Source organism: Xiphophorus maculatus, chromosome 8 (assembly GCF_002775205.1).
Source record: "Xiphophorus maculatus strain JP 163 A chromosome 8, X_maculatus-5.0-male, whole genome shotgun sequence".
Lineage (NCBI taxonomy): Eukaryota > Metazoa > Chordata > Actinopteri > Cyprinodontiformes > Poeciliidae > Xiphophorus > Xiphophorus maculatus.
Genome location: NC_036450.1, coordinates 6,100,273 through 6,117,252, shown reverse-complemented (window position 1 = coordinate 6,117,252; position 16,980 = coordinate 6,100,273). Strand labels below are relative to the sequence as shown.

The 16,980-nt window shown below is 36.5% G+C and overlaps 1 protein-coding gene across 1 annotated transcript in view; it reads right to left on the bottom strand.

Moving 5' to 3' along the window:
• Window positions 1-4,151: 4,151 nt before the first annotated feature.
• The window catches only part of whrn (whirlin), a 31,449-nt gene continuing 18,620 nt past the window's right edge, over window positions 4,152-16,980 (bottom strand). Inside the window, exons 5-9 of the mRNA XM_023338259.1 lie at window positions 15,582-15,656; window positions 13,140-13,656; window positions 11,838-12,004; window positions 9,046-9,168; window positions 4,152-4,785 (exon numbers count right to left, since the gene is read on the bottom strand). Of these exons, the coding sequence (XP_023194027.1) occupies window positions 4,603-4,785; window positions 9,046-9,168; window positions 11,838-12,004; window positions 13,140-13,656; window positions 15,582-15,656 (1,065 nt within the window). The 3' untranslated portion in view covers window positions 4,152-4,602. The remainder of the gene's footprint in view (window positions 4,786-9,045; window positions 9,169-11,837; window positions 12,005-13,139; window positions 13,657-15,581; window positions 15,657-16,980) is intronic.

Here is a 16,980-nt window from a genome sequence, read left to right as displayed (position 1 = left end):
GCGTGTTGGACCAGGGAGACATCTAAGAGTTGCAGGACACCGGCCCTTGAGGACCAGGAGTGCCCACCCCTGCTTTAGAGCATAAACAGGCCCGCAGCATCACAGATCCTCCACCGTGTTAAACAACAGGCTCTTTTTGTAAGAGCAAAACTAGGCAGACTAACTCATCTGAAAAGGTTTTAAATAAAATGTTATAAAGTTTATTTTCTGAGGATTTTGGTGGATCTTTCACATCTGTGAAGGTTAAATGAACTTTACTTTATTAGTCTGTTGAATCCAGAATCAGCAGTTTGATCCGATGACAGACTCACTTTAAATCAGTTTCCATCAATCAGTCGCTGACATTCGCCAACAGGCAGCAGGATGTGTTAGAAAAGCTCATTCGGTGTTTTTCTCTAAAATGACTGACGAGTGTTTGATGGTGATTTGTCAGAACCGTCCAGGCGGACCGTTTCCTCTCTGCTGATGACATTTATATTCATCTTTAATCACCATCTGCTTGTTTTGACCATATTTCTCTCGTTTCATCCATTAACCGCAAATCTCCATCTGCAGAAAACAAACAGGATGCACCTTCCTGCACCAAATACAGATTAATTTCTATAATTTCAACCCAACATGAGTCAACAAAGTGATGAACAGAGAGGAGAAAAACTCCACAACAAATTACTCATTTTTGTTTCCTCTCCATCTTTCATCGCTTATCTGCTAATTACTGTTTCTAAAAACGGACCGAACGTGAACGCCCGCTCGCTCTGCATGTAGGATTTTTATTTTAATATTCAGCAATGTCATTCTGTAAATGTCTCATTACTTTCCCTCTCGGGTGTAATTGCTGCTCCTGAAAGGCCCACAAGAGGGGAATGTGATTAAATGTAGCAGATTAAAAAAATTAAATCATCATCTGGGGAACCGGTGCAGTGTGGGGTGAAAGGCAGACTGAGCGCCTCTCATCTGAAAATATAAAAATATCTTTAAATAAAATGGAAATTACTCAACTATTCATTAAAAATAAACAACTTGTGCAATAAAACCCAAACAAAAAAGCCATTTTTCTTACTACTAAAACACATCAAAACACGGACGAGGTGCGTCTTATTTTGCAGAGGTAAAATGCTAATTTGTAGATTGTTGTTAATTTTTCTTAAAACCAAAAAAAGAAGCTCTGCACTCTCCAACTTAATTTATTTAACTCAGTTAAGTTTTTATACGTTCAGGCTTTCCATAAAATCTGTGGAATAATCTACTAAAGTCACATGATGATGACTTTAGTAAATAAAACACAATTTATAAAAGATTTGTAACTATATTTGTAACTATAAAACGGAATGTCAGAATGAGAAAAAAAGCTTAAATTTTGAGATTTAAGTCAGAATTGTAAAAAAAAGGGCCGAATTTGAAGATTAAAATGAAAATCCTGAGAAAAAAGTCTGAAATCTGAGGAAAACTGTCTAAATTCTGAGATTAAATTCAAAATTCTGAGAAAAAAAAGCTGAAAACTAAGATCAAAATCAGAATTGAGAAACAAAAATCAGGATTTATAGAGTATAATCAACATTTTGAGAAATATTCAGACAAAAAAGCTAAATTTTAAGATTAAGATCAGAATTCTGAGGAAAAAAAGTGAAATCTTGAGATTAAAGTTAAAACTTTGAGGGTAAAAAAATAATTTTGAGATTAAATTCTTAAATCCTTAATCCTCTTCTGTATCTCACAGTGAAAGTAAAAGAATCAAAGTTTAGATTTTATTCCCTGATAAACTAATCCTACATTAATATGTTTTTATTGTATAATTACCCAAGTTAAAATGATTCCCATCTTTAAAAATTCCTCACCAATAAATACATCTAAAAATCATAATTTTTTTGAAAGGTTTTAGTGGATTTTATTGACAATATTCAGTCTGGAAGCCGTCCGCTCTGGTTGGGAATTTATGTTTTTATGAATTTATGTTTATGGTAATAAATTACATCAAGTAACTTTCAGACTTTCTGTCTTTGGCTCTACTTGTTTCCTAGAAATTATTTCTCTTCCTTCTTTATTGATTGATCGGAGACTTTAAACTTCTGTTTCTTCTGATTCACATGTTTTGTTTTTCTTGAGGTAAACTTTATTATTATATGACAAAAACATTTACTCTACTAAATCATCTACTCTTACTCTTACATCTACTCTTCAAAAATCGGAAAACTGAAAATCATCATCAGTGGGAGTTTTGATGGGATTCTGATCCAAAACATCTCCTCACATAAACAGACAAATAATTCACCAGACACTGAATTAACCTTCTTGTAAAAGATAATAAAAGTAAAAACTAATATAGGGTTTTGTTTTGAAAAAACGAAGTTATAAAGTGATAAAATATCAGCTTGTTTTTACTGCTAAAATGTATCCCTGAAAAAAGATGTAATAAAATATCTGGTATGTCATTAAATCTGTGATTCAGCTTTGTGATGCATTCAAACGACAGGCTGTTTGTGTTTAACAGAGGAAGATAAATCAGGGAGATTGCCTGGTACATCCATAATTACTTCCTTCCCAAACAGTTGGAGTTTTTCTATCATCTGTTCAGATGCTGAAAATATGACAGCAACTCAGGCATAGAAACCTTTACGAGCAATATTATGTACCTCATGGCTTATTTTTACAGAAAATTATAATTGGAAGAAACAGTTTAAATTGCTTTGAATTCAACAATATGTCTTCTTCGATGGTATTTTATTTTACCATGCTGAAATATAGTTTTAATTTCTTCTTCTTCAAGCTGCTAGGTGGCAGTTTTTAAAAATATAATTAGTTATCCACTAAAACTCTGCTTCATAACAGTGAAATACATTAGCAAAATCACCATAAAGTACAGCGGAAAATCTGACGGACCCTCCAGTGTTAACATTATTGTTAGCATGCTAACGCTAACAGTAGCATGCTAACGTTGGGTTCTAAAGAAGTTATAGATTTTCTTGGAAAAGTATACATCTCCGATTTTAGTTTATAATATAGGTACCTTCAGTGTAAAATGGACATAAATACGTTGTTTTGAACTTGTGCCACTTGTATAAAATGACGACGTCAACTGCCACATTTAGAACAGAGCACCGCCGCCATTTTAGCTTCGGACAAACAAGAGCGTTAAGCTGCGGTTTGTGTCTGAACAGCTGATTTTGTTTGTGATCGGCTGGTTTAGATTATTGCCCACCAACAGCTGTTAGGCAACCGCAAAAACACTCAAAATGAAGAACTGTTTTATACGACACCGAGCTGATGTAGTGACACTAACGCTAATACTAACGCCGCAATCTGTTCACAGGCTTTTCAGAATTCATAGCATAGCAAATGCTAGCTACCACACTGTTAGCCAGAAAACAAATAAAACAAAACCTACCGTTCAACCAAATGCTTTCTTTCCGGTCACTTTGAGTCCTCCTCACTTCAACCATTGTTTAAGTTTCTCCACACTGAGCTTCTGTGTGAAATTTTGAAACAAACTCCTGTGTCATCCTCCCAGGATGTTAGACTCTTCAGATGTCGCCACTCTGAGCTTTGTTTGTCCGAACATCCTCATTTGTGAACCAGTATTTTATCCACAGTAAGCCTATCCCAAATTTACTTGGTAGATTTGAGTTCCAAGGAAAAAAATCATTCTGAAATTCATGTCTGAATTCTGAGGGAAAAAAGTCTGAAAATGAAATCCAAATTCTTAAAGAAATTAAGCATTTTGAGATTAAAACTTCTGAGAAAAAACTCAGAATTCTGATATTTGTGTCCAAATTTTAAGAAATTTGACTTCTGAAATTCAAATGCAAATTCTTAGAAAATGTCAGCATTTTGAAATTAAAGTCAGAATTATCAGAATAACATCATTTTTTAAATATTTTATTGTTGGCCCTAATCTTCTTCCATACTTCCCAGACTTGCAGGCATTGGTTAATTTTTTTCATCTGCTCTTAATTTTCTGTGGATTGTGGCACATTGAGTTGCTTTCTCAAAGTAATTAACCTGCTTTATGTCAGACAGGAAGGAACCATTTATCTAAATTTGGAAGAAAATTATTAAATAACCCATTTTTATTGATAACTGACTTTTATCTGGTACCAATTTAAGTCTTAATCTTTGTATTTCTGAGCTCTTCATACAAAAGGTTTAAAGATAACTCAAAGGTTACACATGTTTTTATTTATATAGGAGCATTTGAACGTGTGCAGCATATATCCATCTGTATCTACATATGTCCATTTTTACATACAGTACAAACCCGAGCTTGTAAAGTCAAGCATCCGTCGGTTTCAGCTGTACAGTTCACTCTCAGACAGAAGCAGAAATAAACGTTAAATAAATAAAGGAGACGTCAGACAGAGAGAGGAGCTGCAGGTTTCAGACAGAAAGAAACCAGAAAGATAAAGATTCACGAATCCTCGCTGCAGCGCATCGGGTCTCACAGCTAGAGGTAACACGTTGAGGAAATAATGCCTTTCAAGTTAAAGGTTGGATTAGAAAAGAGAAGGGCTCAGAGATCAGTCAGTCGGTGGTTCTGTTTCGGTTTGTGCCGTCGGATCGTGAAGAAGGTTGGCCGTCACCATCACCATCGTCATCGCCTGCTAGCAGCTATAGCGCCACGTTGAACTCCGTCACCAGGAAGTCAACGTGGTCCCTCTCTTTGGTCTTGAAGGCCTCGGCGATGAGGCGAGCGGCGTCCCGGTGCTCTCGGCCCCTGAGGGAAACCCCGTTTACCTCCAGGATGATCTGACCCACCTTCAGCTGGCCACAGTTATGGGCCGAGCCGCCCCTCTGCAGCGCAAACACAGGAAATACATCAACATAGCACCAAGACAAGGTCACATTTAGGGCTGCAGCTAACAATTCATTTGCTTTAATGTATTTATTTCAAACAGACAAAAAGTAAAAACAAGAAAAAATTTAAATTAACAAAAATTATCTTCCCCATTGACATTAAATTTTACATTTTTAGTTTGAAAATAAGTTGACTTCCTGCCAACAAATATTCCATCGATTAATCTGATGATTAATTGGGTAAAAAAAATTAAACACTTAAATCAATAACATATCACGATATGTGATCAATATCGATAGATAATACATCTGATAGAATATTCAACGTTCAAGCTAAGCTAAGTTGGTGGAATCAACTAACTGGCACCCTCTTCGGTTGCCTAGCAACAACCTGCTGGGTACGAAGCGGTTTAAAGTTCCGCCCAACTCTGATTGCTAAGCAACCAGCTGTTGAGTAACTGGTGCAGGTTTCCCCTCAGCGCCTCAAAACTGATTAAAAATAAAAAATGACGACATGCAGAGAAAACTGGATAAAAAAACCACCAACAGCCTGGCAGGATTTCAGACATTTAAAACAAAAAAACTAATCAATAATTATTGATATTGACTGATATGAAACGCTTATATTGTGATAAGTCTTTCAGTCTAACCATATAACCAATATATTCAAAGATGAAAATAAGCAAATCAATTATTTTTTTGAATAAGAAAATATAAATTGCATTGCCTAAAATATAACAACATAATTTGTAGTAAAAGACGCATCTGCAGCTTAAAAATATATTATTTTTTGGATTAATAATTTAATTCATTAATCGTTTCAGCCCTCGGTTTTATTTCAGTATCGTATCGGGGTTTTATATTTATACCAACCAAAACAAAGCATGGCGCAACTGTGGAGTGAAAATAAGCAATAAATGTTTCCTTTGGAGGAAAAATAAAATTTATTTGACATTTATAACTGCTGAGTGTAAAATATTCCTTTAATGTGCTGAAATCAAAACAATTAATAATTTCACACAAGTCTATTTATTTCTAAATAAGAAAAATAGGTCCACTAGAAGCGTCTTTGGGACAAAATTACCAGCAGGCTTCACAGGGTTAGAGGATATTTATTGCTAAATTTGCATCACAAACGGCACAGATCTCTGAAAATCAAATGATTTAAACAATTTTACAAACTTCTGCTGAGTTTTCCTCTGAAAATGTTCTCATGCTTTCATTACATTTAAGCAAATTCCTTTAGTTTACTTTTCTTTTTTTTACTTAATTTATTAAAAAAGGGTTTCTTAGTTTCTCTTGTTGGTAAAATGTACAATATTGGCAATTATTTCCTGAATTCTTGCATAATGCCTGATTTAAATATGGATTAAATGGATGTTGATCAGTTTTAATGGTACAAAATTATTATAAAGGCTCCATATCTTATATAAATACTAACAAGAATGTAATTTCAAAGGTGCTTATGAATAAACATGCTAATTAAACCAATAATAAGACTTATGGAAAACATTTTTAGGTCACTTAGTGAAATGAATATTAATTTACGAATAAATAGATGGGTTATTGTAATAAATTAAAGTAGCTTTTAATGGAAGTGTGTTATTTAATTCTGGTTACTCTTAATGTAAAATTTTTGTGCATCTTTAATTTTTTAATTTCTTATTTTTAAATATAAACGTCTGAAGCTGCATCAAAAGAACCTAAGAAAACATCTTGAAATTACAATAAATGTTTCAATAAAAACAAAACTCTATTTTGTTCATAAATGAGAAAAACACTTTCAGAGAATGACTGTTTCATTATTAATTGACAGAATTTATTTCTAATATGTGAAGAAATGAGGACCAAAACGAACAACGGAACCGTTTACATCCTCAGATTGGTTTTAAAAGTGACATATTTTCTTCCCTGAACAGTTTATGACAGATCTATGGCCTATACAAAACATAACGTTACATTTTTGGCTCGAAACATTTCTCAGGTAATGAGATTATAGCTTAGAACTCCAGCATGTTCAGTAAACGTTCATCTTGGGTTGCTAGGTAAGTTCCGCTGGGGTTGCTAGGTAACAGGCAGTGCCTGCTAATTTGTGACTATTTTGAAATGGTTCATTTTCCAGACACCAAAAAAATACTAATTTATCTACATATGTCGTATTTGTATGTAGTCGACCAATATGACCAAACAAGATGACAGTGTTTAGTCATATTGGTCAAAATGATCCAATACGACTAAACGTAAAAGAAAAATCCAGTTTTTGACGCGTTTCTTGCTGATTGATTGATTATCCTCTTTTGTGAATTTAACGAATTCTCTGTATTTGGGCTGCAGAAACAATCAAAATGTGGATTTTGCATAAGGGGTCCCATTTAAGACAACAAAAATCCTCCTGAATATTGAGAATGCAGGGACAGATACCACTGCTGCCACCTGCAGCAGTTTTTCTCTCAGATGTGGAGATTTGGTCTAGCTGAGAGGAAAGCCCTGGAGGACACGAGCGATTGGAAATACAGAAGCCAGGGAATTGCTGTATCACCTCTCAATGTGCTTATTAGCACATTAGCATTAGCTGAACTAATGTTCATTATTAAAGCTTTGGGAGTATCTTTAGCTAAATACTGTAGTGCTTTAGGATTAGCAGAAATAATTTTCATAATTAATACTTTAGAATTAGCAAATGCTAAACGCTGTGTTGGTGTATCGCTTTAATATCTGTGAAACTAATATCTGTGATTATTGCTTTACGGTTAGCGTAGTTAACTTCTTAGCTAGCGGTGTCACCACTGCTCTGCTTTACTGGATTAATATGCAATTATGGGTCCAAAAACCTTCTAAAATTATCAAAAATTTTTGCATTTTTGGCTTTAATATATTTAAGATGTCTATCATAACTATATTACAGTTGTTTTTAAATTAAAAACTGTCCTTTAATTGTGACATCTGAATGTTTTATAACAGGATCTTTCATTTGGTTTCAGGTGGAGACGCCACTCAGCGGTAGAGAAAGAGCTCCTTGTTCCTTCCTCTGCTATTATCCACTGTAATGAGGAACATATTTTTCATTATTAGTCTCTCAGTGAAGTGACTGAGAGCTCCATTTTTGAGGTATAAATGTTGTTTATGACTCTAAATTTAGAGACACGATGAATTAAGCAGAGGTTCTTATCGGCGAGGCAGTAATGGGGAATGCTGCCCTGTAAAACGGCTTCATTCAAAGGCTTACTCCATTATTTGTGACAAAGAAATTTAATTCCCAAAAAGCTGAGCCTCGTGAACTTTCATCTCACTTGGCACATAAATAAAAGATTTTTATAAACCAATGATTGCTTCCTTAGGTAATTCCTGAGTTTTGCATTTATTCAGCAGCTGGTTCCCGTCGGTTTCTGCTTCAGGTAGAAGCAGCGGACCAGAAGAAGTTTAGTTTCAGAGAGGATTTGTTTTCTGATTGCTATCAGAAGCACGAGCAGCACCATGACCTCCAACCTGCACATCCAGAGCAGCAGCCCTGGTCTTCCTCACCTTATTATCTCACGTTTAAGCCATCTCACGGTTTTTTACAGCCTGTTCTCCAGTCGCCTATTTGATTCTGAATGCACTGATTTCCAAACCTTTTATCCCTCCCTTGGCAATCAGCCGACCCAACCTCACTTCTTCATTTTTTTATTTCAATCAGCGTCTCGGTGAAGTGGGAGGCTGAGCGACGGCTCTGAATGCTCAGACCTGTTAAAATCGCCGGTCCTGTGTTCCCTGAAAACGATCTGCTGACTCACAGAAACAGAAAATAGAAAGACGCACCAACAGATGCAGACGGAAACCGTTTTATATTTCCTGTACACAGGAGCATCTCAGCAAACTACAACCTCTTTAAAACGTCAGACATTCAAAAATGCATAGTTTCACTTTTTGCATTGTGGTAACTGTTGGATCATTTAATAAATAATGTTTTACAATATAGTATTAGAAAATAAAAATTAAGAGAATAACGTAATAATATTGCAACTTCAATCTTAAAATTGTATGACTTTATTCTTGACATTTTATGTATTTTTTCTCAAAACATTGAGTTTAATCTCATGTTATTATGATTAATCTCATATTATTTTGAGTTTATTCTCAACTCCTGCGTTTCTGCTGGTTTCACAAACTCAAATTTAAGACTTTTTAAGATTTTTATGAGTAAAATTTAAGGCACTGAGTCAAACTTTTAGGTTGTTGAATCTGTCATGGATTTTCCTTTTGTTCTTCTGAACTCACCTGGATGGTGACGATGCGCGGCAGCGGCTGGCGAGTGTTGGCTCCGCCCTCGATGGCGATACCAAGGGTGCTGGCACTCTTTGGCACCCTCACTAGCGTGGAGGTGGGCTCCAGGAGCCCCGGCTGGGCCAGGAAACGGAGAGGAGAGGATTTGATTAAATATTTAAGAGCATCATTTTGTAAAATAATGTTTCTTCTTTGCATTTGCAGTTTGTTCTTTGAGCAAGATGAGTTTTTCTAAAAAGGCCAAGACCTTTTATTTCTTAACCAACTCAGTGGTATAAATATATTCATGAATACATTCAACATGTCAAAGGCCAGAAGCATTATCAGGAATTTCACTTCATCTCACTTTTTCTGACTCATTTAAATGTTTATTTCTTCAGTGAATAATCTAAAGCATTAGCGTTAGCAGGGTTTAATGTTCTGGTCCAGTCAAAAGCGACACCAAAGAACATGTTCATTTCTGTTTAAATGCCCAGTTACCATGGAAACAGAAACAACAGAAAATGTAGATAGTAGAGAAAAAGCTATACACAACAATATCTAACGGCATTATAGAACATTTAAATTAGAATGTGAAAACTAAATTAGTACCTGACCATCATAGACTTTAAGGGCAGATATAATTTGAATTGGTGATAGAGCTTAAGCAGCTTTAGCTTTTGCTAAAAACCCTGTTAGTGTGTTGCTTTAGCATTAGCTTCCACTAAATACCATGTTGGTATAGCGGTTTAGCATTAGCGTCCACTAAATAACATGTTGGTATAGCGCTTTAGCATTAGCATCCACTAAATACCATGTTGGTATAGCGCTTTAGCATTAGCGTCCACTAAATAACATGTTGGTATAGCGCTTTAGCATTAGCTTCCACTAAATACCATGTTGGTATAGCGCTTTAGCATTAGCATCCACTAAATACCATGTTGGTATAGCACTTTAGCATTAGCTTCCACTAAATACCATGTTGGTATAGCGCTTTAGCATTAGCTTCCACTAAATACCATGTTGGTATAGCACTTTAGCATTAGCTTCCACTAAATACCATGTTGGTATAGCACTTTAGCATTAGCTTCCACTAAATACCATGTTGGTATAGCGCTTTAGCATTAGCTTCCACTAAATACCATGTTGGTATAGCACTTTAGCATTAGCTTCCACTAAATACCATGTTGGTATAGCGCTTTAGCATTAGCTTCCACTAAATACCATGTTGGTATAGCACTTTAGCAGACCTAATGTTTATGGTTCGTTCTTCAGGGTTAGCATAGCTAACTTTTTAGACAGCAGTGTAAGCTACTGCTGTGAGCTTTAAAATGACATTACTGTGGGCGTGTGTCACATTTAAATGTGTCCCCAAAGTCCATGTTTGCATTTTCCATATCCTCAAGCTGTTGTTTATGTGTTGATCATGTATAAATAAATACCAATCACCACATTTTCTATTTTTTTTTCTTATGAGACAAAGAGAAAACCCCAAAAACATGTTTCAGTTTTTCCCCAGTGATCACAGCAGGAGTTTTATGTGTAAAACCTGACCTAAATATTTCCAGTTTCCCTCTTTTCCTTCTCTTAATGAAGAGAAAGGTAAATGCGTTGCTCTTTGGAACAATAAAAGCTTTTTATTACACACAGTCCATTTAATCCTTAATTTCCCTGAGAAGTAATCCCCAGTGGGAAAAGAAAGCAGCCAGTCTGGAATAAATAAAACACTCCCAACCTTACTTGTTATTCCTGACATCAATCAACCAGGAGCAGAGAGCGATTTCAGTTTGGTTACATTACAACGCAGCAAGTGAACGGATAAATGATGGCTGAATCATGGATGAATGAATGGATGAATGAGTGATAAAGGAAGAAATAAGTGAGACGATGTGTGAACAAACAAGAGGGAGGAGAGAAGAGATCGCAGTTAGGGTTAAATTCAGGATCAGGAGAAGGATTAAACATCAGACATGTTGATTTATCGAGCTTCTTCCAGGTGGGCCCGATTTAAACCACACACACGTTGGCAGACAGCCAATCAGCTGCAAGGAAAATGAATGGAGCTCCGGGATTGGCTGCTTTGCTAACACAAGCTAATAGCATGTCAGCTAGCATTACGGCTAAGTGTTTCAGTTTCCCAAGCTGTATTTTCTTCAGAATATGTGAGAAATGCAAACGGGTGAATTTTTCACAAATAATTTTAAATTATTTTCCGTAAAAAAAAAAGAAGTAATTAATCATAATCAGAAACTGATAACGTCCAAGAAGAATTTGATTCAATTAAAAAATACTTTATTTATCCCAGAGGGAAATTAAATTAAATTGTTTCATTTAGACAAAATAACTAAGAATGAACAATATATCGGCATCAACATCGGTATTGGCTGATATTAGTTTTATTTTAACATATTGGTATCGGTCCGATAAATAAAACTGGGCCGATATGAACAACCAATATTTATTTTTAGCTGTTTTTGATTGTTTTATTTTTTCAAAGGTGTTGAAACAGCAGTGAAATATAAATAATATTGTTAAATATCAGTTATCAGGCTTAATAGCAATATTAATATCGGATATCGATATTGGCAAAAATTTTCATATTGGTGCATCTCTAAAAAAATGTACTTTCACAGTTTTTATTTTCTGAAACAAATCTATATTTTCCTTAATTTGGCCATTATTTTTAGAGTAAAAACGCAGTTAAACTCAGAAACACAAAACCACCCATGTAAACATTCGTCACGTTCTCAGCGGCAGATAATTCTCCGTGTTTTTAATCTGCAGCCGGTTCTGAAGTGCCATCTCACCGGTTTGGACGGGTTTTCCCCTCCGCCGTCCTGGGAGTGGCGGGCGGGGCGTGCGGCTGACGATCGGGGGCTACCGTCTTTACTGACGTGTCCCGACTCGGCGATGTCCACGCCGCTGTCCTCGCTGAGGGTCTGTCCGCTGTCGGACAGCTGGGACAGGGCGCCGCCTGATGGAAGCAGGACGACTCCATGTTAAAGGTCGGATAATCGCTCTTTCATTAAATTAATTAATAATTTACTGAGTTTATTAGATATTTATATGAAGACATTTTTCTCAAATCTTATTAAACTGGAAGTAAAAATAATTTGTTTTTTTTTATTTAAAGCATAAATTATTATCGCTACAGCTGTAAACAAAAATCCACATATTGTCTATTGCATATAAGATAATCTTTAAAATTCAATTTTATATTAGATTTTTCTCTTGGAACTAATTAAAAAATAGATTAAACGCAAAATAAACCAGTTATTGCAATTTTTCACTTTAGTGCTTTAGCATTTTTGCTAACTTTGAAAAGGTTTAGCGCACTTAGCTTCTTTCAGGTAAATTTTTCTGAATTACTTCTAAACGCTAATTTACTTGGTTGTTTATTAAACTTCATGTTTTCTGACCGAAACCCTAATGTGTCAATTAGGCTAATCAACAGTTAGCAATGCTTAACAACTATAAAGCTACTGCCATGAATGAAAGGTCCATTTGTTGTGCAATAACAAGCTAACGTTATTAGTGTTGTTATTTCACTGACATGTTGGATTTCAACAAGGTTGAATTTAGCACTTTAGCTTTAGCTTCTGCTAAATACCATCTTTATATAGCGCTTTAGTATTAGCTTCTGCTAAATACCATGTTAGAATAGTCCTTAGTATTAGCTTTTGCTACATACCATGTTGATTTAGCACACTAAATCAACATGCAACTAATCTTTTAGCTAGCGGTAGCACCCATTGATGCTTTGGATCTTTTTTTTGCTGTTCTACTTATTAACAAGTTTTTAAAAAACGACTTAAAAAGCTAAAGTTAGTTGGTTATTTTGGCCTGGAACACAGAGAATCAATTTTAGAAAAGCTCCCATCCATATGAACTTGCACCGATCTGCCCCCAGTTGTTGTATTAAGCATGCCAAACCCATAGGGGGCAGTGTAGCACCAAGCTAGTAACTATGTTAGCCAATCAGATTGCTTGATTTTTCTCATCTGTCTCATAACGACAGTTTCAACAAATAATATTTTTATAAGCGTTGCACACTGCAGCTTTAAAATGATAAAAACAGTTCAGGATCATTTCTGTCCCGGATGTTTTACCTCTAGCCTGGGGGAGCGGCAGAACCTCGTTGACGTCCGGCTCTGCGTTGGGCCTGTGGACCTCCACCGTCACAAACTGCTGCTTGGAGGCGGCAGGCGGCCCGAGGGAGGCCTTGGACAGGGACACCGGCTTAGAGGGAAGCAAGGGAGGAGGAGGCGGGGCAGGAAGTGGCGGCGGCGGCGGGGGCGAGGGGGACGGGGCGGCCGGTTTGGAGGCTCTGTTGGGCGACTGGACCCTGGGGAAGGGGCCGATGTTGTGCTGGGAGACGGAGGCCAGCTGAGCGGACGTTATTTTCTCCTTGGGCATTTTCTTCTTGATGGCGGCGTAATCCTGGGAGGCGTCGCGTCTTGGCGCAGAAGAAGAGCTCGGGGCCGTGAAGTACAACCCGGATTGGGAGGATTCGGAGGACGGGCACTTGATGAGAGCGTCCCGCCTACCCGGGCGCCTCTGAGACCCCGGAGGGGGCGGAGGCTTGAAGGAGGGGGGCGACTCTGCTGTGGCGGACTGAACGTCATCCTGAAGCGAGACGATATATTCACCATCACCGTCGCTAACAGAGAAAACGTAAAAACACATCGACACGACGCCGGGCGCTCCGCCTCAGGTCCGGATCATTAAAGCTGACCTGATACGTTTCCGTCTACAGGTTAGAACAGATGTATGGCCTATTCAAAACACCAGAGCAAAACCAAACAATCGTGTTAAGTTTCTGGCTGAAGCTGGTCCTCCACAGTGAAACGAGTCGCAATGTGGGCTGAAAGGTCAATCAGCAAGGAAGAAGCCATCAAACAAAACGTAACAGAAAGTCATTCTATGGAACTGGTTAGCTGCCACAAATACAGCTTTAATTTGGAAACATAATGACCTTAGAACTTGCAAACTTGCATTTAAAGGTGACCCATTATGCTTTCTTTAACGAGTCGGGATAGATCTATGGCCTATACAAAACATGTTCATTGCATTTTCCTGCACAAAATAATTCTTAGATAATGAGATTTTAGCGTTTTTAGGGCATCATGTCACTTTAAATCCAAATAATCTGCTGCTGGCCACGCCCCCCAACTCAATGTTTTGAGAATTGCTACAAGCAGATGCGTAATTGTGCAGCTGTACATCTTTGAGTAGCGGAAGTGGAGCCTCCTGCACAACCAACTAAGTGGTTTCTGGATGGTAAGTCCACAGCAAAACACTTGTTTCCAGCAGCCATTGTAAAGCGGATACAGCAGTAAAACCAGCTGACCAAACATGCTGGAGCTCTGCTTCGGATGCTGGGTAACGATGCAGAGCCCGTCAATTATGACGTTTCTGAAATAATTTGCTCTTCAGATGCTAAAAAAGATTTACTTATTGCCAGAAAACCGTTTCACTGTGAATAATGTGAGAATTTTTTGTGCTTTTTTGGAGTTGTGTTGTAATAAAACTTTTTCAGTTAAAAGACATAATAAACCCTGTAGAACCATAAAGATGTTCAGTCACCCGTTCTGACTGGATCCAGGCCTTCTTCTTTACTTCTTAAATCCCTTCACTGCAAAATATTACCAAGTATTTTTGTCTGGTTTCTGGTACAAATATCTCAGAGCATTTTTATTAAGAGAAAACTGACTTACAAGTAGCTTTTCTGCAAGATGTAGGAGCTTGTTTTGAGTAAATAATTCCTTAATATTGATGAAAAATTAACAGTTTTACAGGCAGATTATTCCACTAATAGCAAGACATTATAAGTGAAATAATCTGCCAGTGGGACTAGTGATTACTTCATCAATATTATGGAATTATTTACTCAAAACAAGCTCCTATAAGTTGCTGAAAAGTTGCTTGTAAGTCAGTTTTCTCTTGTTTCAAATGCTCTGAGATATTTGTACCAGAAACCAGACAAAATTACTTGGTAATATTTTGTGTTTTTCAGTGATAAACCCTGAATTTGTCCAGTGGTGTGCAGATGAACACACATAATAAACCACAATTCTGTATTCACACAGCTGTATTACACCGTTCCATCAGCGTCGGTAACGGTTACGGTCGCCTTGACGACGCATCCAACCTGGACGGATCCTGCTGATTTCCTGCATTTTCCAAATGTGAGTGAATAAACACAAACTGAAAAGTGGAATGGGCACAGAAACAGGCGAGCTTATGCACAATATGTGATAAAAAACAATCAAATAATAATACAAAATGGTGATGTGTGACCTGAGCAGTGAAGAAATTAGCTGTTTTTCAGTCATGAAATAGGATTTTCAGACCTCACTGAGCTGCTTTCAGGAGGAAACAAGGCTTCAAGTGTCACTCACTCCCACTTTTCTTCTTCCAAATCTCACACGGCTCCCACTCCACTTCAGATTTCAGAGCCTGCAGCCATGTTTCAACCACCTCCCCATCTCCTTTCGCCCTCCCCTGTCGGCCTTATCTCTTATTTTCTGGCTGCTTCCAGCAGAGCTCACCAGAGAGATGTCGGTCAGCAGCGTGTTCAGGCTCTCCGGAGGATCCGCCTCGTTACTCTCCGCCACGCTGTCGTTCTGCAGGCGGGAGGAAGAGGAAAGACACAGGCCGAGGAGTCAGGCAGAAATGATTAATCATGACTAATTACGATTAATCGATTATTGAAATTATCGTCAACCAATTTAGCAATCGATTAATCATTAACGGGAGTAAACAGACTCTACAAAAGAGCATTTGCTGAAAGAAGAACCCGGTCAGAGCAGGAATTAAACCACAAATGTTGAATTTAAGATGAAAAACCTTCTTTGTATGTAAACATGTTTTACCCAGAACTCCTAGTTTCATTTTTAGCTTCACCTGATTAAAAAAAACCTCCAGTCTCACCTTGTATTGATGGTAAGTCAGGAAAAAGGGCTGAGATTTTCACATATTATAAGTATAATTTAGATGCAGGTGAATCCTTTGCTGCAAATTATTAAATGTTCACTAAAGAAATGCTGTGCTGTTTCATTTTAGGAAATAAAATATTTATTTTCTTATTTTAAAAAGGAATTCAATTCTTTGTCTATTTTTAATATTTTACAAAACAGGCTTACATGGCCGAATGAACAATCTGCAGAATGTGACCTTTAAAAAAAAATCCAATTAATCAACAGAATACGCAATAGAATAATCAGCAACTAAAATTATTGCTAGTTGCAGCGCTAGTTTGAAGGATTTTTTCTGGTGCAAATTAATCATTTGCTACAAATAATCGAGGTTGTAATAAAGGAATGTTATTAATATATAATAATCGATTACTAAATTATTTTATGTTTTTGCATTTTAGGGAATAAAATATTTATTTTCTTGTCTGAAAAATTAATGTAATTGCTTGTTTATTTAGATTTATGTATATTTTTATATTGTACAAAATTAGCCTAATTCATTATAAAGGAATGAAAAATCTGAAAAATGTTTCCATTAAAAAAATCCAACCAATCAATTAATCGTCACAATAATCGATGAATCGTCACAATAATCGATGAATCGTCACAATAATCAATGAATCGTCACAATAATCGATGAATCGTCACAATAATCTGTACTTGTAGCCGTAGTACTTGTAATCTGTACTTTTTAGGTGGACATGCATTCTTTGCTACAGATAATCAAATGTTCACTAAAGGAATGATATTGTTGCATTTTAGTCAATAAAATATTTATTTTCTTGTTTAAACAAAGAATAACATTGATTTTTTATTTGTTTGTATTCTTAGTACAGAACAAAATAGCCTTAAGTGACTGAATGAAAAATCTGCAGAATTTGACCATTTTCTTATCTGATTAATAACTTAATCATCATAATAATCGTCAAAATAATCGATTAGTGAAATAATCGTTAGTTGCATCCATAGTTAG